The sequence below is a fragment of the Emys orbicularis genome, chromosome 2 (genome assembly GCF_028017835.1).
Source record: "Emys orbicularis isolate rEmyOrb1 chromosome 2, rEmyOrb1.hap1, whole genome shotgun sequence".
Classification (NCBI taxonomy): domain Eukaryota; kingdom Metazoa; phylum Chordata; order Testudines; family Emydidae; genus Emys; species Emys orbicularis.
The window spans coordinates 248,438,687-248,466,185 of NC_088684.1; the positions used below are offsets into that span (position 1 = coordinate 248,438,687).

The 27,499-nt window shown below is 42.0% G+C and overlaps 1 protein-coding gene across 1 annotated transcript in view; it reads right to left on the reverse strand.

The window, feature by feature from the left end:
• Nucleotides 1–27,499, reverse strand: part of GLCCI1 (glucocorticoid induced 1) — an 83,081-nt gene that overhangs the window by 25,935 nt on the left and 29,647 nt on the right. Inside the window, exon 3 of the mRNA XM_065398216.1 lies at nt 11,326–11,412. Within this exon, the coding sequence (XP_065254288.1) occupies nt 11,326–11,412 (87 nt within the window). The remainder of the gene's footprint in view (nt 1–11,325; nt 11,413–27,499) is intronic.

A 27,499-nucleotide genomic window follows, 5' to 3' on the forward strand; every position in this document is an offset into this window, starting at 1 on the left:
ACTGAATAAAGAGAAGATGTCATTTTTTGTTACAGAGAAGCTTGCAGGCTGCATTATTTTTTCAAAATTGTGCCAGTACAAAAGTCCTGGGCCCACCACTATTTGGAAAGTTGAAATATAATCAAATTTCACTGATTGCTTTGATATAAGCTGAAAGTACTATCACTATGATCATATGGGAAATTCTTCATAATTTCAATATTATTTGGCCACTTTAGAAATGTTGTCCTCTTCAAAGAAAGTTTATTTGCTCATTTTCACAGAAAATGAATTAAAACCAAGTATACCTGATTGATTACCCTACCAAGGGCTTCATCCCAATGTCACAACATTTTTGACAGGGTCTTGAGATGAATTAAGGAAATTTAATTAGGCAAAGATTCCTCAATTTGGTACAGTGTTAAAAAATTGAAGAAATATTATGTTCAACAACCACAGACATAAACATACCAGAAACCCCCATGCTCTAGTCACAATTTTTTTAACCCAACATCCCCAAATAAACAAACAAACAAAAAACCACACTGAAAACAATCACTAACTCCTGATTAAACAGCCTTCATTATTATAATGACAAGGTATAGAGAATTGGCTAAAAAGAAAAGGATCCTTTTTGAATCCAAAAAGATCAATCTTTAAGGAGGAGAAAAGAAAAAGTGCCCTCAAGCATTCAAAATGTGAGTTCAGGCTTGGGGGTGTCTTGCAATAACTGACTGCCTCACTGTACCCAAAACAGAACAGAAAGCTTCACCTACAGCACTGCACTGAGCGGATGGTGATATTCCTCAAGTGTTGCTATAGGGGGGGGGAAAAACAGAAATTTAGCTCAGGTGTCATGGTAAGCGTGACCCTAGAGCACCCCAATGTCAGAAGGCAAGGGGCTCCCTGGTATCTAATAGTAAGTTTCAGCTGCCCTGACCAGTGCAGTGTACCCCAACTCACTGTTGTCATAATCTAAATCTAATGTCTAAAAGGTATCATGTAAGGTATATGTGAACTGGTGACACACTGGTGATTAAAGTCATTGTGAAGTGTATGTATTAATGCTATATGTAAAATTATGGGCTAAGGTGATATTGTGTTTTGGAGTCTATAAACAGACCAAGTAGGCAAACCAGCTTCCCCCCCCACCCCCAAGACAGAAGAATGTGGCTCTGCCTGCTTGAGTGTGTCTCCAATGTAAATAAAGTCAGGTGTGGCCAAAAGACAATGGATATCAGAGACTGGAGGAAGATCATTTGCATTGTAAAAAACAAAACAAAAAACACAAAAAGGAGAGAAGCCAGCATGGTGTCTACACCAAACAGGAGAAAGGAACTTTATCTAGGGATACACTTCAGAAGAACACATTTAAAAGTTTTACTGGACTATACAAAGAAAGGGAATGAACCCCTAAATCATCCTTTACCTGAAGAGTCAAAGAAACCAAGTGCTTTGAGCTCCATGTGTTGGGTCCTGGCTAAAGAACGGGCCAGCCATGCTGTAAGAATTGTGGAGGTCAGACAAACATCTCAGAATAAAAGATCCAGTTTGTTGAGTTTTAGAAACATATTTTTTACTTTTGCTTGTTTGCAATCATTTCTATCCTTATTGCTTATACTTGGTATCACTAAACTTACATCCTTATGTTAATAAGCTTGTTATACTTTTACCATACATCATCTCAGTACAGGAACGCCTCACTTAAAGTTGTCCCGGTTAACGTTGTTACGTTGCTGATCAATTAGAGCAGTGGTAATCAAAGCTGGTCCGCCGCTTGTTCAGGGAAAGCCCCTGGCGGGCCGGGCCAGTTTGTTTACCTGACGCGTCCGCAGGTTTGGCCGATTGCAGCTCCCACTGGCTGCGGTTCGCCGCTCCAGGCCAATGGGGGCTGCGGGAAGTGGCGTGGGCTGAGGGATGTGCTGGCTGAGTGGCGTGGGCTGAGGGATGTGCTGGCTGCCTTTAAGTACTCTGTGGGGTCAGAGTACTTAAAGGAGCAATGTGCGTCTCTCTCACACACACGGTGTATGTCTCTGTCTCTCTCTGCCATTCTGTCTCCCCTCCCATTCATGCTGCCTTGTAGAGTGTGATGCTACATTTAACCCTTGAGGGCTCAGCTGAGTGCTAATTCATCATTTAGCAGTAAGGCATTCCCTGGGGAATATCCCACCCTCTGACTCCACCACCTCAACCAAGCTTCACAATCATCATTGCTGTGTACAGTATTAAATTGTTTAAAACTTATTTTGTGTGTGTGTGTGTGTGTGTGTGTGTGTGTGTATTATATAAAATCAAAAAATATAGTCTGTCTGGCGAAAAACATTTCCCCCCCCATTTACATTCATTCTTATGGAGAAATTGGATTCGCTCAACATCGTTTTGCTTAAAGTAGCATTTTTCAGGAACATAACTACAACGTTAAGCAAGGAGTTACTGTACTTTGATTGAAGTGGAAGGTTTGTCAACCCCAGTTAAATTAATAAACTGCTGTGCACTATCCCTTAGAAGGAGCATCAAATTCAGTAAGGTTTTGTGGGTGCTACAATAAGAGGAATTGAGCACTGCAGAAAGTTGTCTCTGAGGAACTCAGGAACTGGAGTTTACTGATTGTTACCTGCTGGGCAAGATTTGGACTGGCAGAATGCTGAAAATTTTGCCAGCATGACAGACAAGCTAGTGTCTCAGGGAGCTGACACATAGCTTTGCAGCTGCAAATTTCTCAGTTGCGGAGGCTGAGGAGGTACAGTGGTTCACAGTTCTGGGAACCCAGGCAGATGACCACAATAGGCGACTCAAGAGCAGAGTGATTTTCAACCATCTGATTTAGTTATAAATTGTTATTTTTAGGAGACAATTTATTTGGAACCTTGAGCCTACATATTCTATTATTTTAAAAGCTTTCAGTGTACCTTTAAATAAAATATTCCCTAAGCTTAGTGCAAGTATTCAATCATGATTATTTTTTCCTGGTTAGTTCTTTTCAGCAACTGTATTTTATTTTAACTATACTAATGAAATTTAAAAATAGGACAGCACATACTGTATACTCTACAAAACTAATTATAAAATATGCCTACAAATATTTGCTTAGTTCACAATGCCTGCCAACTAAAAGTGGTATGAATTAGTGGAATCATTGTTGGAACGAAAAGCAATGAAAAAAACAAACTGTCCGTTCAAAGCATGGAAAATGTGAACAGTTTGTTGACTGCCAAAGAGGTTAAGCACATTGGGAACACAGTTCAAAAACCCAAATACAAGGTAGTTTTACATATGTTACTCATAACAGAAATACAGTTGCCTAGCAGGGTTCACACTTCTCTCCATTGCTGCAGTCCTTGTTTTCGGTACTTATAACTTTGTCAAACTAACCATTTCAGCTGATATTTTCCCTGCCAAAAAAGGCTTATTTTATTTTAACCAAAGTTGCAGCAAAAATGATACAGCTGTTTCAAAGAATGGAATTAGGGGACAACTGTTTCACTGAGAAGCTCTTGCATGCCTCCATGCTTTGGAGCAGGAGCTTGAAATTAATAAGGGGTGCAGGAAACAATGTCAGAGATGTGTTTCTGGCCCAACCAAATGTTCCGTTTATCCAACTACCCAAATTCAGTCAAGTTACAAACTTTTGAAAAAATAAAATAAAAATCTCAGTTTATACTTGTCAGAATTTGGCAGTTAAGTTCTCTAAGATTCTATCTGTACTGGGCATGCTCCAGCTTAGTGCTGTAGGGGCTGAGAAGGATTTTCCCTGTAACTGCTGCTCCCAGCAACTGCAGGCCACAGGGGGTATATCTACTGCAATTAAAAACCGGCAGCTGGCCCATGCTAACTGACTGGGCTCAGGCTGTGGAGCTGTTTCATTGCAGTGTATATTTCTGGGCTTGGTCTGGAGCCCAGGCTCTAGGACAGGGGTAGGCAACCTTTCAGAAGCGGTGTGCCGAGTCTTCATTTATTCTCTTTAATTTAAGGTTTCGCGTGCCGGTAATACATGTTAACGTTTTTTAGAAGGTGTGTCTCTCTAAGTCTATATTATATAACTAAAGTATTGTTGTATGTAAAGTAAACAAGGTTTTCAAAATGTTTAAGAAGCTTCATTTAAAATTAAATTAAAATGCTGATCTTACGCCGCCAGCCTGCTCAGCCCACTGCCAGCCTGGGGTTCTGTTCACCTAGGCCTGCAGTGGGCTGAGCAGGGCGACTCGAGATCAGGGCAGAGGGCTGGGGTGTGTGTGGAGGTGCAGGGCAGAAGGCTGGGTGTTGGGGGGAGGTCAGGGCAGAGGGCTGGGGGGGGGGTGGAAGTGCAGGGCAGAGGGCTGGGTGTTGGGGGCGACTCGAGGTCAGGGCAGAGGGCTGGGGAGTGTGGGGGGTGCAGGGCAGAAGGCTGGGTGGGTGTTGGGGGGAGGTCAGGGCAGAGGGCTGGAGGGTGTGTGGGGGGGGTGCAGGGCAGAAGGCTGGGGTGCTCAGCTCGTGGGGGTGCTCCCAGCCCCCTGCCCTGAGCGGCTCTGGGCAGGGGGCTGGAAGGGATATGCCCTGTTCCACCCCCTTCCCCCAGGCCCGTCCCTACCTCTCTCTGCCTGCTCTACGGAGCTGTGTGCAGCCTGCCGCTCTTCCCCCTCCCCCTCGCAAGGGCCATCCTGGCAGGGAGAGGAAGGAGGAGGGGCAGAGGGGCCGGAATGCACCAAGCTGTGGGAAAAAGCAGGGGAGGAGGGAAACTTGGCTGCCGCAGGACCAAGCTTCTGCCTCCTGCCCCCGCAGGGGAGAGCGGTGGGCCGGGGGGCTGAGTGGGGCGGGGGGCCGGGACACCCCCCCCACCGCTCTCCCCTGCTGGGGCAGGAGGCAGAAGCTTGGTCCTGCCGCAGCCAAGCTTCCCTCCTCTCCTGCTTCTTCCCCAGCGGGGTGCTTTCCGGCCCCTCCGCCCCTCCTCCTCTCACCGGCAGGCAGCGTGCCATTCAGAATCAGCTCACGTGCCGTGTTTGGCACGCGTGCCGTAGGTTGCCGACCCCTGCTCTAGGATCCTGCGAGGTGGGAGTGTCCCAGAACTCGGGCTGCAGCCTAAGCCCGGAAGTCTACACAGCAGTTAAACAGCCCTGCAGTCCAAGCCCTGTGAGCCCCAGTTAGCTGGCATGGGCCAGCCACAGGTGTCTAATTGCAGAGTAGACATTTCCTGTGACACTGAGCACAGGAACTGAGAGCAGGGAGATTGTCTCTTCTGTGCTCTGTGCCCCCGCTGCTGGCCCCCAAGCAGGATGGAAGGAGGACGTAGGTGGCTTATATTCAGAGGGGGGCAAGAGCCAACTCTTGTTGGGAGACAGAGAATGGGACTGGCTGGGCAAAGACCCTGGAACTTCAAGCCAAGGAGAGGAAAAAAGGGGGGAGCAAACTAGGAACCAGACAGACTGGCTGTGGAACTGGAAACTGACAGACTGGCTATGTAGAGGCCTGGAGAGACTAGGGGTGGGGGGGAAGTGAGAGCCTGGGACTGGCTGGGAAAAGAGCCTGGTGGGGTGGGGGGAGAAACAGAACTGGTTTGAGGAGCTTAGGGAGCCCAGACAAGGAAACTAGGACTAGCTGGGCAAGGAGACTGGATAGGGAGCTGGGGGTGGGGGCAAAAAGAAAAGAAAGGACAGATACAGGGTGGTGGGTACACGTGAAGAAGGGATCAGGCTTGGAGGGAAACAAGGTCAGAAGGATCTGTAACCAGGAGAACACACTCCCTTTCAGAAACTGGAATGGAACCCAAGATTCATGAGTCTCACCATTCCTGTTGTCAGCAAATATCTGAAATCCATGGTCAACAGGTATGTCTCACCTCCTCCCAGTGAGTTGTCCGCATAAGAGGATGACAACCTGCTACTGATGGAGGTTAGTTACCTGTAACTGGAGGTCCTACAAGATGTGTGGTCCTTTTCTGTATTCTACATGTGGGTACGCATTTGCTCCATGCATCTGAGATCAGAGAACTGGCAAGTAACATCCGTTGGTCCATGCCTGCACCATGTTGCTCCTCATACTTAGGGTACGTCTTCACTACCCACCGTATCGGCGGGTAGCGATCGATTTATCGGGGATCGATATATCCCATTAAGACGTGATATATCGATCCCCGAACGCGCTCCCCGTCGACTCCAGAACTCCACCGGAGCGAGCGGCGGTAGCGGAGTCGACGGGGGAGCCGCGGCTGTCGATCCCGCGCAATGTGGACCCCAGGTAAGTCGATCTAAGATACTTTGACTTCAGCTATGCTATTCACGTAGCTGAAGTTGCGTATCTTAGATCGACCCTCCCCCCCCCCCAGTGTAGACCAGCCCTTAGTACCAAGGTCGTAAGGGGTGGTGCAGACCGACTGCATCTCTAGTTCCTTCTCTACTGTGAATCCAGAAATGATCCGAAGCAGAGGAGAAGGAAGGCAGGTAGTGGAATACAAATAGGGACCACACATCTCAAAGAGCCTCCAGTTACAGGTAAGTAACCTAGAGTTCCGTCTATACCTTCACAAAGCATTATGCTTTAGTCCAAGCCTCTTCTGCAGATGCAGAATTACAGACATCTATAGCACCTGCATCTTAACACCCTCCCGCACTCCTGCACCTGTGAATGCTGCTTACCAGTCACCTATGCATGGAATACACATCGGGATCAGCACTTGCAGAAAAATGGAGGTTGCTGCCCTACAAATGTCCAGTATAGGCACTTCTTGAAAAGGAAACTACTGAGATTCCCTGTGTTCTCATGGTATGGGCCCATATCCTGTGCAGGGGAGGCAGATGAGCTAACTGACAGCAAAGGATGATGCAGCCAGAGACCTGGTCTGTGGGCGACTTCTCTTATCAGGCTGTTCATGGCCTGGAATCTGTCCTTAGGGAAGTAGGGATCCCATGGATTAGTTATATAAGGGGGGACCCCAAGGCATTGGGTACCATCGGTTTCCCAGATAATTGTGTCTGGCTGGAGGATGGGTCCGAGACATCCTAGAGCAGGGGTTCTCAAACTGGGGGTTGGGAACCCTACTGGGGTCGCGAGCTGTCAACCTCCACCCCAAACTCCGCTTTGCCTCCAGCATTTATAATGATGTTAAATATATAAAAAAGTGTTTTTAATTTATAAGGGGGTGGTTGCACTCAGAGACTTGCTATGTGAAAGGGGTCATCAGTAAAAAAGTTTGAGAGCCACTGTCCTAGAGACTCTGTTCAGGCCAACCGCTAGCCTCTGTATGTGGAGGTGATGACTTGTCTGAGACGTTGGATTCATCCAACGAGAAGGGAGATTCTGGCTACATCAGGGGTGTCATCAGTAACAGCAGATGAAGATGCCAATTTATGGACAGAGTAGGGGAGTAGCTCCTTTTCATTAAGGTGGGTTTCTGTCCTGGTGTCAAGATGTCCCTTAGGAGGACGAGATCCAGAAAAAAAAAAGAGGGGATTGAAGGTAAGGAAAGGTGCAAATATCCTCCAGAAAGTTATAAGTGTCAGTCTGTCCCAGAGTGCAGGGTGCCAAGTAGTCAGAACTGATCCGGTGTGTCCATGGACATGGTGGTCAACAAATCCTTACAAAAGTGAGTCAAGTGCTGTCGAAGAGGAGTCCAACTTGGAGCTCTCTGTTGAGGCCAGTGGGTGCTGATCCTTTGGTTCATGAGCTGGAGCCAATATCGACAGATCCTCTCTCTTTCACACCTTACCCTTGTGGGTGGGAGGTTTAGGCAGACCTAAGTCTTTAGGACTTGTACACAAAGACTCACAAAACGGGGACAGAGTCAGGGAGGGATCCTTTCTTTTAGGAGCAAACCTAGAAGGGAATCTGCTCTGGTTCCTATGAGAGTGCCTCTTACTCTCATGCAAGGCAACCATTCCTTGGACTAAACAGCTTTGGCCTCTGCTCCAGAGTTTGTGCTTGGAGGAGCGCTGCTTGCAGATGGCAGCTGCTGTACTGGGGGGTCCCCTAGGGTCTCATGACCTTCTGCAAGAGATACTCCCTCAATTGAAGCAATCATCTCTCTCAGGTTAAGAGAGGAAAGGAGCGACAAATGCCACACTTGGAAGAGATGTGAACCTCCCCAGGGCAGTTAAGGCATCGCTGATGGTCACTGCTGACTGAGAAAGAGCGGAGGCAGGAGACACAGTTCTTAAATCCTGGATTCTGCACATAGTCCTTCTCCCAAGGTAGGAAAAATGGGAAGGGTCCCCGAGATGAGGAAAACTACTCTACATTAACTGTAGAACTCCTAAAGCACTAAAAACAGTAATCTCTAATACTATGTACAAAAGTACTTATAGGTAGAAAGACAAAGAAGCTTTGGACATAGAGGATTCTGATTCAAGCAGTAAGAGGAACTGGAGAGGCTGTCAGTCCACACCATAGGCGCCGACTCCGTGGCTGCTCCGGGACTGGACCACCCACGGTGAAAAATTGGTGGGTGTTCTGCACCCAGCGGCAGCTCTCTCACATCCGCCTCCTCCCCTGAGCGCGCCGCGGCTCCGCTTCTCCCCCTAGCTCCCAGCGCTCGCAAGTGCTGGGAGGGAGAGGGAGGAGGGGGAACGTGGTGCTCTCGAGGAAGAGGCGGGGACGGGGTGGGGATTTGGGGAAGGAGTCCAATAGGGGCAGGGAGGGGGCAGAGTTGGGGTGGGAACTTTGGTGAAGGGGTTGAAATGGGGGCAGGGGCGGAGTCGGGCTGGAGATTGAGCATCCACCGGCGCCCGAAAAAGTTGGCGCCTATGGTCCACACCTCTCCTTATACCCTCGATACTAAGCATGAGGAGTGCCAGGGCACAGGTGTGGCCCAATGGACGCTACTTGCAAATTCTCTCGTCTGAGGTGCATGGACTGCATGCGTACCCATGTGTGGAATACACACAGGAACCAGCACTTGAAGGAGAACCATCAGTTATTGTTGGCTCAAGTGGCAAAGATCTGTTATGCATCTAAAGGTTCTAACCCTAATGATGACCAATCTCTGAAGATGAATCAGGGTTGTGTAGTGTAAAGAGGCTGTCTTCTGTAGGACTCACGCCTCCTTTGTTACAGAAATCAGAAGGTGGGAAGCTAATTAGGTAAAGAATGTCACAAAGAGAAAAGTGGTCTCATGCCTAAGGCAGCTGAAGGCTGACCTGGAGAACTGGATTCCAGACCTGGATCTGCCAGAGATTTCCCTTGTGATGCTAGGCAAGTCACTTAAAACAAATTTTTTCACAGGGAGTCAATAATTTTGTAATCTTTGTTTTCCGGTGTGAAACTTGAGACCACAGGGGTCTGATTTGCAGAAGTGCTGAACATTCACAGCTACAACTGAAGTCAATGGGAACTGTGGTTTGAACATCTAAAGTGCTAGTTGAAATATCAGGTCCTAGTCATTTCAAGCCGGACTCCCAATGTTAGTATACACTTTCAACCTTCATCTGTCTATACCTCAGTCTGTAAAATGGTGATAATATCTCACACACCCTCCATGCAAGGTTGTTGTGAAAATAAATTAAAGTTTATGAAGCACAGATACTGTAGTGATGAACACCACAGAAAAGCCCCCAAGAAATTAATGATTCTGTATTCAGGGCAAAAGTTGAATAGTGTGCAATAAAAAACACCTACAACCACACATTAAACAATAAGGATAACACAAAATATTGAACAGCTGCTAATTCAGTGAGCACTATCCATCTTGTGCACTGAATGAGGCAGGGGTCCTGTGGAAAAAAATTGTAATTGTGTAAACAAACACTGTTCAGACAACCTTAATTCTTGTATTTTCTAACTTTTGAGTACTAAACTTTGCAATCTTAACATTGGTTTACAGTAAGGTTGTTTTTTTAAATGAAATATAACCCAAACTTAAGCACAACGAGACAACTCACAAAGCTTTACTTCAATTAATTAATATATCCATCCCCATGGACATTTTAATGCTGCATCTATTTCCTGATTTCAATCACTTAGCCTCTTCCTCACCAAGCCTCAAAAATCATGACCAGCCATGACTTAATTTGCTCCACTTCTTGAGCTCTTAAAAAGTAATATACCTCATTCGTTGTATGAATCATAGGACTGGAAGGGACCTCGAGAGATCATTTAGTTCAGTCCCCTGCACTCACGGCAGGACTAAGTATTATCTAGACCATCCCTGACAGGTGTTTATCTAACCTGCTCATCACTTAAGATTTTTAAGGAGATTCCACAACCTTCCTAGACAATTTATTCCAGTGCTTAACCACCCTAACAGTTAGGAATTTTTTCCTAATGTCCAACCTAAACCTCCCTTGCTGCAATTTAAGCCCATTGTTTCTTGTCCTGTCCTCAGAAGTTAAGAAGAACAATTTTTCTCCCTTCTCCTTTTAATAACCTTTTATGTACTTTAAAACTGTTATCATGTCCTTTCTCAGTCTTCTCTTCACCAGACTAAACAAACCCAATTTTTTCAATCTTTCTTCGTAAGTCATGTTTTCTAGACCTTTAATTATTTTTGTTGCTCTTCTCTAGATTTTCTCCAATTTGTCCACATCTTTCCTGAAATGTGGGCCCAGAACTGGACACAATACTCCAACTGAAGCCTAATTATCACTGAGTAGAGCGGAAGAATTACTTCTCGTGTCTTGCTTACAACACTCCTGCTAAATCAACCCCAGAAAGATGTTTGCTTTTTTTTTCAACAATGTTACACTGTTGACTCATATTTAGCTTGTGGTCCACTAGGACCCCCAGATCCCTTCTGAGGCAGTCATTTCCCATTTTATGTGTGTGCAGCTGATTGTTTCTTCCTAATTGGAGTACTTTGAATTTGTCCTTACTGAATTTCATCCTATTTACTTCAGACCATTTCTCCAGTTTGTCCAGATCATTTTGAATTTTAATCCTATCCTCCAAAGCACTTGCAACCCCTCCCAGCTTGGTATTGTCCGCAAAGTTCATAAGTATACTCTCTATGCCATTATCTAAATCATTGATGAAGATATTGAACAGAACCAGACCCAGAACTGATCCCTGCGGGACCCCACTCATTATGCCCTTCCAGCATGACTGTGAACCACTGATAACTACTCTCTGGGAGGCTACTCTCCGGAATAGGGAAATAGGAATTTTCCCTATTCAGTGAAAGTACTAAGTGGCAAATCTGTCTCTACACCAGCCACTCCTGCTCCTCCTCCAGGGCCAAAAGGTTGAGCTGGGGAGAGATGGTTCAGCTGGCACAAAATAAAGCAGCCCTAAAGTCACTCTGTCTTGAACTAGGGGCTGAACCTGCATGGGTGATGGTGTGCACACACAGACTTTCCAGGCTCCAAAATACTAGCGTGAAACTTTTTTTAAAAATGCATTACAATTTTGGCCTGTCGAGTACCTACTTCATGTAAAACTATTTACCTCTTTTAGTTGATCAGCACTCCCCCACGATGCTGAACGCTGATGCGATCTCTTTTCTGATCCCTCTTCTGCCCAACAGCTAGGTGTCTAAAGAAAACAAACAGCAAATGTGAGGTTTTTAGTTCAACTTCTAGCTGCTATTTTATATTAATATACTGAATTCACCATGTAAGAGACAAACTTTCTGCACAATGTACTGGTCTCATCTTCCAGCAATGTATTGAAACATTCAGTATACTGTCTGCACATGCATGTAAATGCATACTTCAAAAACCGACATACATGTAGTGAGAATGTTCTCAATGCATATGAAGTTAGTGAGTGAAAATATAGACAATTCTAAACATTTTCTCCCTTCAACAGTAACTGCACCTCCCATCAAGTCCTTCCATTTCATCACCTTTATTTCATTCATTCATGACCTCCCATCAAGGTCAGCTCAGCACAGAATGGCAGTTACAGAAGTTATAATTTTTCTAACAGACACTTTCTTTTTATTATGTGGAGTTAAAATGCTTTGCTGCAGTGTGGTCACAATAGTCTATTAATTTTAATTTAAGGTTGTAAATATGTATCAATAACTTAAATGGGAGAACAACAGAACACTGTAATTTAAAAAACAATTACCTGAAAGCCAAATAAGCGAAAGTTAAGGTGGTTATTTACACATTGGAAAATGTGGAAATATTAGAGTTAAGGCAGGTTTTCAAGCCTGTCATACAAATAGGTTAGTCACTCAGACAGTATTTCATGACCTCTCTCTTACTACAAAATAAGGCTCTGATTCTACAGAGAAACACTCTTGCATGCATCTTTGCACATAAGTAGGTCCTCTGAGTTTAGGGAACTACTTATGTACATAAAATTACTCATGTATGTTTGCAGGACTGGGACCTTACCTCTCCCCAACCACCAACCCCAGCAATTTTAAAGCAAAAAGACTGAAAGGAATCTGGTGTATTTTCTATTTTTCATCACTGTTCAAAGAGCTAGCAGAATTTCTACAGGATTACAAGAAATAATGAAAAAGACAATCCACCAGCACAAGTTGCTCCAATTTAAAAAAAACAACCCTGGAATATATGGCTTTCACAACACTTTAGACAGTTAGATTAGAAAGCAATAGAAATGTAAATTCTGTTAACTATATAAAAATATTGTAAACCTAATCCTCACATTATAAAAGATGAAGGCCAAACAGTACAAAATGAATTCTAAAAAAAAAAAAAAAAAAAAAAAAAAAAAAAAAGAGACACTGCCCCATGAGGCGGCAGAAACAGGAAGCCCTCCTGCTTAAACGTTTTTATGTGAGTCCGAGGCAGCAGCAGCAGGGGTCTAAATAGAGAAATTGGGGAACAGGATCAAGTCCTTCCCCCCTCTGCACTCCTGATTTAATTGGTGGGGGAAGCAGAACTGACAACTAATGTAGACAAAGCTCTGGAGTTAGTACATTTTTTTACTGGTGAGAAGTGAGTGGAAAAAGAATCAGTAGTCTACCCCAGTCTATTTTCATTTACTATATGCACACAGTCTGTTATTATCTTGAACAAAGAGTAATTGACAGCAAAAGCAACAGCTGCAGAGTTTAAAATTTACATTTACTTTTAAGAACTCCAGCAGCAGCAATGTGAAATGTGGATACAGAAAGGCTGGAACACTTTACTTGCGCTACAACTGGTTTAATAACCAAAGACAGAGACACAGAAAACAACAAACAACTCACTGACTTCAGAATCATAGGTCTAGCATTCTCTTCAGTCTGCCTCTGACCTTATTTTCTGCTAAAATCCTAGCCCTCTGTGCCCCTAAGTTGCCTCAAAGTTCTTCTGTGGATATACTGCTAAATCAGGTCACAGCCTTTCAAACAGTTATTAATGTGAGTATCTTTACATAAGTAGTCTCGGTAAGCTTAACAGGACTATTGCATCAATTTACTTGTGTGTGAAGGAGTGTACAGGACCGGGTCCTTTGCTTGCAACACTACACTACAGTGATTCCTCAAATACAGCATTTAAGTCAGGCAACACCATATTTGACTCCAAGAGAATCAATATTCACACAGGTAAAAAGAAAATTCAGGTTCTGAAGGCTTAAAATAACATGCAGTTCTTTGAATATCTTCAGCCCGCCAGCATCTCTCCCTCAGAACTGTTACGTTGCTGCTTTCAACTCTGTCTTAACCTCATGTCAAACATTAATATTTTTGTAAAAATACGTGTGCGCTCTGTCATCCCAAAATACTATGGGCATAGACTCATATGTATATCCTATTCAAACAAAGACTAACCTTTAAAACAAACAAACAAACAAACAGGACTTCTGTTTTTGCAAATATACGTAAACTAAAGTGGTAACATATCTATTACTCCCCAAACACTGTTAAACACATCTCACAAAAACTGTGTGGGAAGGAAGGCCTTAAAAACATCCTGTTTCAAAGAGTATTTTTTCTATTTGTATTACTTGTTGGGTAGCCTTTTCAAGTTTCATTTTGTTTTCAATTCTACAAAAAGTGTATATTCATGGCAGCTTAACATTAACATCCTTGTCCTACAATTACACCTAATTTCCTCATTTATAGAATTGTCAAGAATATTAAATAGCAAAATAAAGTAACAGCAACATCAGACCACAATGAGTCACAACAGCAAGGATGTTGCAGTTCAGGCCAGAAGCAGGAGCTAACTAACCATGTTTTTACAGATGTCTTCTGCTTAAAGAGAATGTGGTAACAACAGATAAGGGATCAGCAGCAGTATTACAGTAGCATCTACACCTCCAAACAAGATCAGGGCCCTCTTGTGTTATCTATAGAGATAAGAGATGGTCCTTGCTCCAAAGAGTTTACAATCTTAGTTTAAACCAGGGATCGGCAACCTTTGGCACGCGGCTCGCCAGGGTAAGCACCCTGGCGGGCTGGGCTGATTTGTTTACCTGCCGCGTCCGCAGGTTCGGCCAATTGCGGCTCTCACTGGCCGCGGTTCGCTGCTCCAAGCCAATGGGGCTGGCGGGAAGCGGCAGCGGGAGCCACGATCGGCCGAACCTGCGGACGTGGCAGGTAAACAAACCGACCCAGCCCGCCAGGGTGCTTACCCTAGCGAGCCGCGTGCCAAAGGCTGCCGATCCCTGGTTTAAAACAAGATAATATGGCAGCTGGGTTAAACTAAATGAGAGTGGAAAGGACAGGATAACACAATTCTGCAATATCCTTCTCAAGTTAAAAAGGTGGAGTGAGCTGCTATTTTGGGATATGAAGGTCCACCGTTCAAGTCTCCATTGAGAGAAATTGTTCGCAGGAGACCAAAATAGAGGGGGGAAAACCTCCGACGATAATACATTTGGTTGCTTTCCTCAATCCCAATTTGCATTATACCATCCCATTGTTCTAATTTACCCAATTTTGTGAAGATTGGTGTTTCCTCCAAAATGTGTATGGTAATTTTGCCCTGCTTTTTCATGCCTGACAGATATACGTACCTCCAAACATTCTTCTCACTGCATTTAGATCAGAAATGGTGCAGATTGCACCATCACCTCTGCAATTTACCCAAATTCTAAATAAACTACACTTTTCTACCAGTCCTCTGCATTAGCTACTATATCTAGCTTGTGTTTCAGAACCAGATACAAATCATCATAAAGGGAAAGCCAATCTAGCTTTTATAAAAGGCAGTAATTTTTTGAAAGTTTTCAGCTAAGAATTGTGGCCAGGAAACAGTAGTAGGGTGATCTTTGCATAGCACAGTAGAAATTTTAAAGCAGTGATGGAGCAGTCACTTAAAAGTACAATACTAAAGGAATTTACCTGACACTTAGGAGGAGCTCTACATCAACTGCTGATAATTAGGTCTGTGTTTCTTCATTCATTAATCTTAAAAGGGCCAATGGACCTTCAGGAGAGTTAGGGTATAACTGGACCATATGGGCCACACCTGGGAGCAATCAGGTACTCCAGGTGGCACTCTTTAGATAATTAATAATGGAACAGCTGAGCTAGAAAGAGTCTGCTAGAAAAGCATCAAGAAAAAGTTACTTAGAAGGAAAGGTGGGACAAAAAGTTCTCTCTAGAGAAGCCCCTTGGCTGTTGCAGGCTGGAGGAACCCACAAGAGGTGAGGTTAGAATACACCTCTCTGGGGACAAGCTCTGAATGAAGATTTACAGGTGACAATAAGAGTCACAATAGAACTATTGTGGTCCCTGGGGAAGGGAGACAGTGAGGAGCTCTTGTCAATAAGCTCTAGAAAGGGAGCCGGTGTCTCCCTCTACACCAGAGAGGCCCACAGTTTGAGTCCGGCTCCTGGGAAGGGAGTAGGAAGACCACCAGGGAGCAGAGTAGGCTACTTTGTGGGGGGAACCCTAGCTTAGGGTACAATAGATGGAAGAAACCCACTGGGACCAGCTTAGGCTCCTGTGGAAGAAGTCTTGAGGGTAGGACTTATAAGTGAGAATATCCTGCTGTGGAAGAGAAGCTCTGCAGGGGCCAGGAAAAGGAGCCCAGACGCAGAAGACTTCAACTGTTCAAAAGGCAAAGCAGAAGCAGTTATTAGTTTTAAGATTTATTTTTTGAATTTCATTTGGACCATTCTGTTACCTCAAAAGGGATTTGGACTTTATGACTTGGCCAGAAGACTGAGCCACAGAAGACCCAGTGAGAGACAGACAGCCTGCAGAAAGAGCCCAGGATACTGGCGACGCAACAGGGTACTCTAAGGATGTGTGAAGCTCCATCACACATACATACAAGACTAAACAAAAACAATGGTTCTGTTTGAAATTGCCCAGTTCCAATCACTTAAATGTTCTTACTATTTTTGCTATTTTTACCACAGTACATAGTCCAGAGCATATAATCTTTTGAATCTGGCAGCACTTTAATGTTTTATTTTTTGTTTTTTAAAACATCCAAATGCACACTATATGCTTTACAACTCAAAGACATGGTTCTTGCCACAAAAGCTAGTAATGGATCTGCTGTTATGAGTGTGGACAACAAACAGCAGGATGGGGATGAGGTGACAATGAGATCATCTGCTATGCAGTGTGCATGTGTTTTTAAAATACTTTATTGAACTGAGTATACAGGAACAAAGACTACTACTATATATAGAAGGACTTGTATTGGCCCAAAGATTTGTAAAGTCAAACATTAAGCATGTAAATAATTTTAATCATGTCAGTAGTCCACTAGAAGGCACTGGGAATACTTGTGTGAAATATTGCTACTCAAATTGGTAAATATATGCATCCCCAGCCTACAGGGAGCATGATGAAAAGAGCATTTTATACAACTGCATGTAGCCAAGGATTCTGAGTTTTGTATTTCTCAGACTATAATAAATCAGTTAACTGATGAGGCACTGAAATTTGAAATCCATCAATGTGGTATCAGCAATGGAAATCAGAAAACTGCAAAAATCCCACAAACATGCAGAAATCTGTTTGAAAAGAAAACAGCATTATTTTCACAGGGGATACACAATCCCTGAATCCCATTCCTACAGATCATTATTTGCTGTACATTTTCCTTAGTATTTTTGTAGTTTAAAAACAGTATTAAGTAGCAACATTTTCTGTATATTTCCAACATCCGATATGTCTCTCTTTATGGAGATCTATAAAGACCATGAATTAAAAAATAACTTTAAATGTTGTTTGTGTTGATATATTGTGTAAATACCCAAAATCATCATTCTGCAAAGGCTTCCAGATTTGGAATTTTTTTTAAATTATGATCAGGTCACTTATAACAAAGAGTAATAGGGAGGGATTTTAATAAATAAAAGCTTGGCAGATCAGAAAAAGAGGGCATTCCATATAGGTCATGACATGGTGAAAGGCACGGAGAAACTTGTGGGAAGAAGTGAACAAATGGGCTAGCAGCACTGGTGGTGCACAGAGGACGGACAGAAATGATGTAGTAAGAGATTAGGTTGAACAGATATGAAAGGCCCTGATAGGAAGTTTAAACTTTATAGGATAGGGAAAAGGGGGAAATCAGTGGAGGAATTGAAAGGGATGACGACAAGGGGACATCAAGAGGTGAGATTACTTTAGCGGATGTTGGCTGTTATTAAAACTGATATTGGATTTTTGAATGTTAAGGACATAAGAACGGTCATACTGGGTCAGACCAAAGGTCCATCTAGCCCAGTATCCTGTCTTCTGACAGTGGCCAATGCCAGGTGCCACAGAGGGAATGAACAGAACAAGTAATCATCAAGTGATCCATCCCCTGACGCCCATTCCCAGCTTCTGGCAAACAGAGGCTAGGGACACCATCCTTGTCCAGCCCGGCTAATAGCCATTGATGGACCTATCCTCAATGAACTTATCTAGTTCTTTTTTGAACTCTGTTATGGCCTTCACAACATCCTCTGGCAAAGAGTTTCACAGGTTGACTGTGCGTTGTGTGAAAAAATACTTCCTTTTGTTGGTTTTAAATCTGCTGCCTATTAATTTCATTGGGTGACCCCTAGTTCTTGTGTTATGAGGAGTAAATAACACTTCCTTATTTACTTTCTCCACAAATCCCCCTTTAGTAGTCTTTTTTCCAAACTGAAAAGTCCCAGTCTTTTTAATCTCTCCTCATACGGAAGCCGTTCAATACCCCTAATCATTTTTGTTGCCCTTTTCTGAACCTTTTCCAATTCCAATATATCTTTTTTTGAGATGGGGCAACCACATCTGCACACAGTATTCAAGATGTGGGCGTACCATGGATTTATATAGCGGAAATATGATATTTTTTATCCCTTTCTTAATTATTCCCAACATTCTGTTCACCTTTTTTTTTTTTTTTTTTTTTTTTTTTTTGACTGCCGCTGCACACTGAGTGGATGTTTTCAGAGAACTATCCACAATGACTCCAAGTTCTCTTTCTTGAGTGGTAACAGCTAATTTAGACCCCATCATTGTATATGTATAGTTGGGATTATGTTTTCCAATGTGCATTACTTTGCATTTATCAACATTGAATTTCATCTGCCATTTTGTTGCCCAGTAACCCAGTTTTGAGAGATCCTTTTGTAGCTCTTCGTAGTCTGCCTGGGATTTAACTATCTTGAGTAGTTTTGTATCATCTGCAAATTTTGCCACCTCACTGTTTACCCCTTTTTCCAGATCATTTATGATTTGAATAGGTCTGGGCCCATTACAGACCTCTGGGGGACACCACTGTTTACCTCTCTCCATTCTGAAAACTAACCATTTATTCCTACCTTTTGTTTCCTATCTTTTAACCAGTTACCAATCCATAAGAGGACCTTCACTCTTATCCCATGACACCTTACTTTGCTTAAGAGCCTTTGGTGAGGGACCTTATGAAAGGCTTTCTGAAAATCTAAGTACACTGTATCCCCCTTGTCCACGTGCTTGTTGGCCCCCTCAAAGAATTCTAGTAGATTGGTGAGGCATGATTTCCCTTTACAAAAGCCATGCTGTCTCTTCCCCAACAAATTATGTTAGTCTATGTGATGAACATAATTTGTTGGGGAAGAGTTACAAGAATTCTAAATACATTTCTCCAGAAGGTGTTATTTGTGCTTCTCAAAAGAATAATCTAAATTAACCAGTTGCCTATTTGTGCATAAAAAGAATTCTGCATGACTTGGAATAACAAATTGCACAATGCATAGTTTAGCAGCATAAGTTTCCTGAAGAGAGCACCCAATCACCTTACTTCTGTTTGGTGTTTTTAAACAAAAACACCAAGGCTGGGTATGAGAAACCGAAAGTGAACAGAAGCTGACTAAATCAAAGTGTAACTAACTGTACTATTTTTTATGCTGTAATGCTCAAAGAAAACACATAAAGCTACACTAAATTTAAACATTTTTCTAGTTTAAATCTAAGGTGCCACTTGTAAAGAAAATTTTCAAACGTTTATTTTAATTTTTTTCCCTTCCAATGATATTTTGAAACTGACAGTACATAACTCGCTAGTGTCCTGATCCTATAGTCTGATCCAGCAGCATAGAATCCTTTGTCTGGGTAGTCTCACAGACTTCAAACAACATTCCTGAACCCATGAGTTTTATCTGATCACATTGCAGGATCATTACATGATCACTGTTTCAGACCAAGTCAGATCTGAAGTCCAAGGAAGTACAGTGGGTGTCCATAATTCTCCTTCTACATGGAAATAGTTTAAAATAGAGAATTTGTGATGTGACTGATACTATGTTTGAAATTATCATTATCATACAGAAGCCATTTTTCAACTTACTTCTAAAAACTGGTTAAAGAATCAAATATTAAAAGCAAATATTATACCAAGTGTGTGGTAAAATATCAGCTCTTGGAAGGCGTGGCAGGGTAAAGGAGAAGTATATTTCTCTCTTCCTCTTCTTCCCTATTTCTCACTAGTCACACACTGTTCAAGTCAACTTTAAAAAAAAAAAGTGATATTTTCTTATTGGTGGCTTGGGTTCTCTGTGAAACCACTGTACTTTTCATATGTTCCTTGTAATTATTGAAAACTTCTAGAAAATACTTCTCTGCACCAAACTGTTACCTTGCTCAGCCAAGAAGCACAAAGAAATTCATGAATACGGAGGTGACTACGATGGAAAGATCTGAACTGGTCATGAGACAAATACAGTAGGTCCTCACTTGTTGGTAGGAGTCAGTGACATCTGAAGCTCCAAAATTAAAAACAGCCTTTGTGCAGGGAGCTCTAGGAATACTTCACCACACAGGACACAGCTTGGGTGCACAAACATACAAAAAAAAAAATCTCAACTGTTCTGATGTAATTGTCACTTTTGTATATTTAGGGAGACATATTTGAAGATCAAGATGTAAGTAAATCTATATATTTTATGATTAAACCTTAACAAAATCCCTTGTGGCATCCAATGCTAATAGCTAACACTGAACAATTTATTTAAATAAACTGGTTGCCATCTGTTCAATCATGTCCACTACTTTGGTTATAAATTCTGGTTTCCCATGTTCTATAAATAGATGAATACGCTATACAGTAGTTAGAGTAAAATACACGGTCATCTCTCAACACCAATTAAAAAAGGTGCCAATATTTCAGAGAATCAAGAAAATAACCAAAAAAGAGACTGGTAGTATAACTAGGTCTTTGTAAAGAGATGTGCATGTGAAGATGTGTTTTGATGTACTTCACAATCTTCCCCCGCCCCCCCATATGAAGCTGATTTCACCCTTCTATCATGATTCTAGTGTTCCTTTCCCATCCTGCAGAGATTCCTTATTTGATCATGCCTAAAAGTTGAATTTCACTAGCAGTTTTTTAAAGTCTTGTTTCTGAAGGGGGGGAAAAGATGTGGAAGACAACTCAATAGCCTAAACACTCATTTCAGCTCAGTAAGAAAATAGCTATTGCCAAATGACTGGAGTTCATAAATATTTACAGAATAAGTCTGCTCTGTTTCAATCACAACTGAAAAGGTTTCTTTGATGTTTTTGTTCTGAATTGTATGGAAACCTGGGACTATTTGTGAAGGGCAATATATGCATATATTGTATTACAGATGGGATAAAAGAAATGCTGACCACAACCTAAGATATTGAAATTCTCCTAAATGGAAAATATGGCTTTGGCTAGGTGACTTACTTTCTTCCTAATTCAAGACAAAGCATCATCCAATTGACTAGAATTTAGAAAATAAATCCAGGATCAATAATTTTGCGCTGGGTGTTTCACGAGAGTGCAAAAGCTCGTCACTTGTTCTTCTTTTGTGCTAAGATGGATTGTTGTGTCCCAGTGTGGCTGGGTAAGACAACAACATAGTGGCTATCTATAGGCTTCCAACAAAGATTCCTAAACAAACAAACAAACAAAAAACAATTTCCTTGTCTCATTTTAAGTGTCTAATTCCTAAATTCATAAAGTCTTAAAGTGAGGCTCTTTGGTCATGGAATTTAAAAAGTGGATACCATTGACATACCCCTATGTTATGGAAAGGAAGCAACTAAAGTTGAGAATTCTTTCTACTAAAAGTCAGATTTTTGGCCCTTCCTCAAAAAATAGTTTTCACTTCCAATTTTGCAACTGTGCTGGGTATCCAGAATTTTAAAGCAATTTGGACACAATTTTTTCTGACTTAGAAAAAATGTCAAACGACTAATTCCTACTTTTGCCGCCATCCTTTATCTCAAGCAGCTTATCCTGGAAACTTTAAATTACATGGAAGTCGGGTGAAATCCAGTGCCTGGGCACAGTTTTGAGACTGGAAAGTTCGGAGAGGGGGATGGCCACCTATACTTGAATTTATCTGCTTTCAGAGTTATTAAAGACAAATGGCCAATTAGGAGCCTTGGCACTTTTTTTTATTAAAGTTGCCAAACACATGGTGAAGATCTAAGCTTTCATAAAGACAAAAAGCAGAACCTCCCTACAAACCAACGGTGAAAAACACAGACTCCATGAACTCCATTAGAGACTTGCTATGCCAATCTAACATGAGATGCTTGTGCACTGTAGTGATGGGTGCTGGCCTAAGATAGGACTAAAGCCTAAGATAGGACTAAAGATTTATTATTTTTTGATAGACTCATCTACCAAAATATTGGATTTCTAGACAGGTTTTCAGTAAATATTAGAAACACATAGTTGAAGTAGTTTGGTACACATTGTAAGTGGCTCACCAGTCAATTGTGCCGCATCCTCAGCCCCACTTATAATAGCACTTGACTACTTTAAGCAAGTGCTAAACCAGTCAATGGGACCAAAATGTTTGCACCAGACTCAGACAATACAGACTGCTGTGGAAAGATTATTGACATATAGAATGGACACCCCATTGCTTCATCAAGTTGTTTATAAGAGACCACAGTGCCAGTTCCTAGGCACTGGACTCTGTCAACCTAGATGTAACAGAACCTTGGCATCAGGTTAGATTGATCCACGGGGTTCTGGGGACCTCAGTGCCACAATCTTGGCTCCAAATTAGGTCAACCTAGAGGAAGCTGAGGACCTCTGTGAAATGTTGATGGCACCAGGATCTCAATACCATGTTAAGTGAGCACAGAAGATCCAGGGACCTCTGGTGCCCAATGTGGTCAGAACCCTGAATCTGGATTAGGTTGACCCAAGCTGATCCAAGGGCCTCTGTGCCATAGACAACTCTACGACAACTTGAGAGTGGGCTCAGTCAGCTGGTTAAGATGAAGAATGCGGGCAACTCTTAAGCCAGGCAAAAGTCACTTAGGCTAGCAGATCTACAAAGTAGATGCTGGATTTGCATATTGCCAGACTTAGCTGACTGGGTTTGAGGAGCCTCCCCTGCCAGAAGGAATGCATAAGGTAGCCTTCCCGCTTGCGCAATCCAGAAAATATCCATACCAGAGAAGTACCATTTCTTCTTTGTTCTTTCAAATAAAGAAACCTGCCATAATTAAACAAAATCGTTTTGAAAAGGCAGAAAAAAAGGTAAGATTGACAAAGTATCTAGGACATGACATGCAATCAGAGTTCGCTGCAGCTTCAATGGTTAAGAAGGAACTGAGGAACAGTTGGGGTCACTCCCTCTTCTAACCTCTGACCCCTCCGTCAAGGAATAAGGGAAGACAAATGGGGAGACATCTTATGAAAGAAGAAAGTCTTGCATTTAGGCCTGAACATAATCAGGCTTCATCAGATCTCCTTCTATGAAGTATTCCTCACTGGGATTCTGCCATTAGAAAGAATAGGCCTCCTACAACCAAGAGATGCAAGCATCAACCAACTCTACTCAAAGCATTTCTATGAAGCACAGCTGTCTTGGAGAGTTGAAAGGTAGGGGCTGTAAGACACTGGCTAGCATAGGAATCACAGAAACTAATAACTCAGTAAAAAACTACCTTTGCAAAAAACTCTGATCATGCTGCATCACAGGCAAGAAAGTGCCTTGTATATCAGGACCTTAAATTCAATCAGGAAAAAAAAAAGTGAAGTGTCAGTCGGGCATCTTTTGAGCATTATATTTATATAAAGATATTTAGTTAGAATATTCAATTTTGAAAAGTAGGAATATGTATTTGCTCAGTGATTGGTCAATTCTGCATTTCAGAAAGGGATGGCATTAACTTTAAAACTCTAAAAATACACTTTTTTATGAAGTTGTTCCAAAAATGGACTATTCCCTTTTATGGAAAGGCTCCTCAGCCAAGTAGGAAAAAGATTAAGAGCTGAGTTTAATGCTGACACAGCTATAATGCTGATCCTAAATTCTCTGAAATCTTGAGCAACTGAAATACAAAATAGACACATTGCTGCATAGCAGAGAAGCCTTCTTTCTTTATCTGTGTCCTCTACATTCATACTAAAAGTTGGGGGGGGGGAGTTTGTGTGGAGTGGGGGGTTGGGAAGAGACTAACCCATTTTTTAAATTCACCAACAGAACAAAGAACAGAAGAATAAACCACATACCTAATCAGTCATTCATGTATAATTAGAGAGACAAGGTGGATGAAGTAATGTCTTTTATTGGACTACCTTTTGTTGTTGAGAAAGACACACTCTTCAGCTTCACAGAGCTCCTCCTCAGGTCTGGGAAATGTACTCAGAAAGTCACAGCTGAATACAAGGTAGAACAGATTGTTTAGCATAACTACTTAACACATATTGCAAGGGACCATTCAAGGTGAAGTGACCTGTTAACTCCCCTCCAGGCATGAGAAGGGGGAGTGGGGCTTAGCATGTCATAGATTTGTAATAAGCCATAAACACAGTGTGTCTATTCAATGCATGAGTTTAGCATCTATCAAAATTATGAATTTAAGCTCCCAGGCTCGTCTTTTGAATGTGTTGTTCAGGCTTCCTTTGAGGATAAGGACTGAGAGATCAGATATAAAGTGATTGTTTTGTGAAGTGTTCTCACACACCTGATATGTTTTTGTCTTTTATCATTTTTTTGTATGATTTCATTGGTGAGAAAGAGAGACACTCTATGTGCGCGAACAGAAAGTGGTCCAATAAGATATTACCTCGCCCACCAATATCCTGGAACCAATACGGCTACACCACTGCATACACATTCATGTATAATGTTGACTATAATGCAACACAGGCGTCAGTTCTCTGGAGAGCTTTTCAAGATTTATGGAAAATTGAACAGATCACTGAGAAAGTGGCTCTCATATACTGAGCAAAGTGGATTTCATTTTTAAAGATGGATCATTTGAAAAGCAGTGTGAATCTATTTGGACTTCCAGAATTACAAGAAGGGAAAAAAATATTGACAGAAGTAGCGTGGGCTTTTCTACACTACCACCGCACAATTTCTATACTACCATTTTTTAAAAATCTCCCACTGTTGCAATATTACTGGTGCAGCAACAGTGGGAATACTAGTGTAGACAGGACACAGACATTTTTACCGCACACTAAGGTGCTAAGCTTGTAAAGCGTAGTGCACATTAAGGACGTATGATTAGGAATGATGCTATATTTGTTATACATTGACATTATTCATCTATTAAGGAAATAAATAAACTCAAAATGTTATTCTTTTAAAAAATCGTAACAAGCAGACCAGTTATAATAATAGGTACCCAAATGTCCTCAAGGACAAAGACACCTCTCTTTGCCAGCATGGACCATCATATGTAGTACATCAGGGACATGGAAAGGGCTGTGATCCCTGCCTGTTTTACTTTAGAATTGCAGGTTTCCGCTTACTTTTCTCTTCCTTCTCAAGAAACTCATGTGAAGTACATCAAAACACATCAACAGTGAGAGAAACAACTGAATTATAGTTACTGTTATTAATGTACTGTTTACTTTAGAAGAAAGAAAGCAAATTCTTTTCTTTGGTACTCTGCGTAAACGCTGCTGCATAGACATTGCTGCTGAAATCTACACTACAAGTGATGAAGCATACATTACAAAGGCTATGGTGCCTGATAATAAGCTCACAGAGGCCATGTATTAATAGGCTGCCCAGAAAAGGGCCGTGTCTTTTGTTCTCCCAGAAATCAGTCCTCTCCCTATCAAACTGCCCTACACATCCAAGTTTATCCCTTTGTCACTTCCATCATGTGAGGGTCTCAGCATAGTCTTCATTCCGTTTTTGGGATGCATGTGTGTCATTGTTCATTCCAGTACCATTCCTGGGGGAGCCTTCCTGTATAGAAAAAATGTAATGTCTCCCTGCAGTGTCACCATTTATATAACCAAAATATACATTTTATTTTTTATTTTAGTCAATTATGGATTGGTTTATAGAAGCATATCAAATGATTTACTTCAGCTCCACAAATAATGTCTACTGAAAAAGCAAAATACAGGATTTCCTAGTAAATTTTTTTTAAATCTAGCTTTACTTTTGGTCTGCCTGGTGGACATCTTGCTTTTGTAGTTATGTGTTCATACATTCAATCTCCCCTCCTCTTTTTTTCCTGGAAGAAAATACTTTTGTCCTTCGATCTGTTAACCTCCCTTGCTTGGCTGACACTTCCAACTGGAAGAGGTTAAGTTTAGTTTACAGTAAGAAGGCTAAAACTTGTCTTCTATCCTTTTCTGTTTTAGGGAGTGGGAGGAAGCCCAGGAATGAGAAGGGAAAAATAATAGTAAGTGTTTGATATTCCTGTTTCCTTAGAAAAGATACCAATAAAAGAGTATTTTAAAAATGAAAGCCAATGAAGTAAATACACTCAGCACTGATCTGATATTTCAAACCCTCAGATTCAATAACCATTCAGAGTCAAGTTCAACAATCCACTTCATCTTAGTAGCCTTATTTTTCAGAAGTGAAGCACCAGTTGCCCATGAAACACTTCAATAACAGTTGGACCACAATTTCTATTTAAAAACAAAATCAAAAATACAGAAAAATTTGTGTTACCTGGCCCACTGCATCTATGTAACAAGGAGTAAGCCTTAATGATTTTAGTCAACCATATTGTATCTAATATATTAGCAAACACTAACCAGCCATTTTGACAATTTGATGCAAAGTACATGCAGAAATATCTACATTCCATGATTTCATGGAAAATCTGGAAGTTGCTGAATTCATATTTATTCTAGAAAATAACTTAAACATTGGAAACCTGAAGTTGTCTAAAGGAAACAGGAAATCAGATAGAAACAAGGAATTTTCATTATTAGGTTCAATGAGAAAAACAAGGTAGGTGAGGGAATATCTTTTATTGAACAAACGTCTGTTGATGGATTGTAGAAGCTATCAAGTTCTTAATTTAGAAGAATACATTGGAGACTTGACAATGGACAATTGCATAGCCATGTTCTGTGCAGAGTAGTCTGTATCACTGAAGTCTATTTTTTAATGAACAATTTTGCTGTCAGAGGAAAGGGGGACTCCTAAATGTGAAACCAGGCAAATTTACAATGATATCCTTGTTCAAGCTTGGTGGTATGAGCTGCTAGACCTTTCTTCCTCACTGGTAAGCTCAGTGTAACGTCACCAGGTACCAAAAGGCAAAATAAGTTAGGCCACCCTAAGAAGTCAGAGGTCCTAGTGAGAGCAGCTCCCAGAGACACTAGGAAACACTGATGCCTGCAGAGCTCTCCCAACCCAGGGGAGAGGAGGACCATGGTAAAAAGTGGCATCAGTCTAGGGAGGAGCCAGTTGGATGCCACAGCTGGCCTGAATTAACAAGCACAGCCCAAGAAGGAAGAGTGTGGGCCTCCTGTGCCAAAGAGAGAAAAGCCTGACAGGAAGTCTCCTTAGCCCCAAAAAGGAGGGAACGGAAGACACCTGAACCTGAGGGAGAGCCCACAGGCCAGGGAGGCCAGGACTGAAATTCCCACAGCTTCCAAGAGGGGACTGAATCAATCTCCACCCTGAGGAGAGGGGGGAACAGTCCCAAAGTTAGGAAGCCAAACCTAACAATTTAGCTCGCTAATTAGACTAAAACAACTGAGACTACCTTTTTGAACTATTTACAAGGAAAAGCTGAAGAAGTCAGCAGAACACTGAAACTCCACCCTAAACCACAAGCTGTAAGAAGAAACTAAAATGGCGGCAGTCTGGCAGTGCCTTTTATGTCCTCAGTGAGGTGCATGAGGAGAGTGAGGGTGCATGTGTGGACCAAACAGACACTCCAAGGGAAAAATTCTCTGGTCCTGGGCACATGAGCAACCTGAAATGCACTACACATAGAGACAAGCACTCGAAGTTACAAAATATGAAATTAAAATAAACTATTACAATTCAATTCAATACACAACCATTTGTTCCATTAAATTACAAGGGC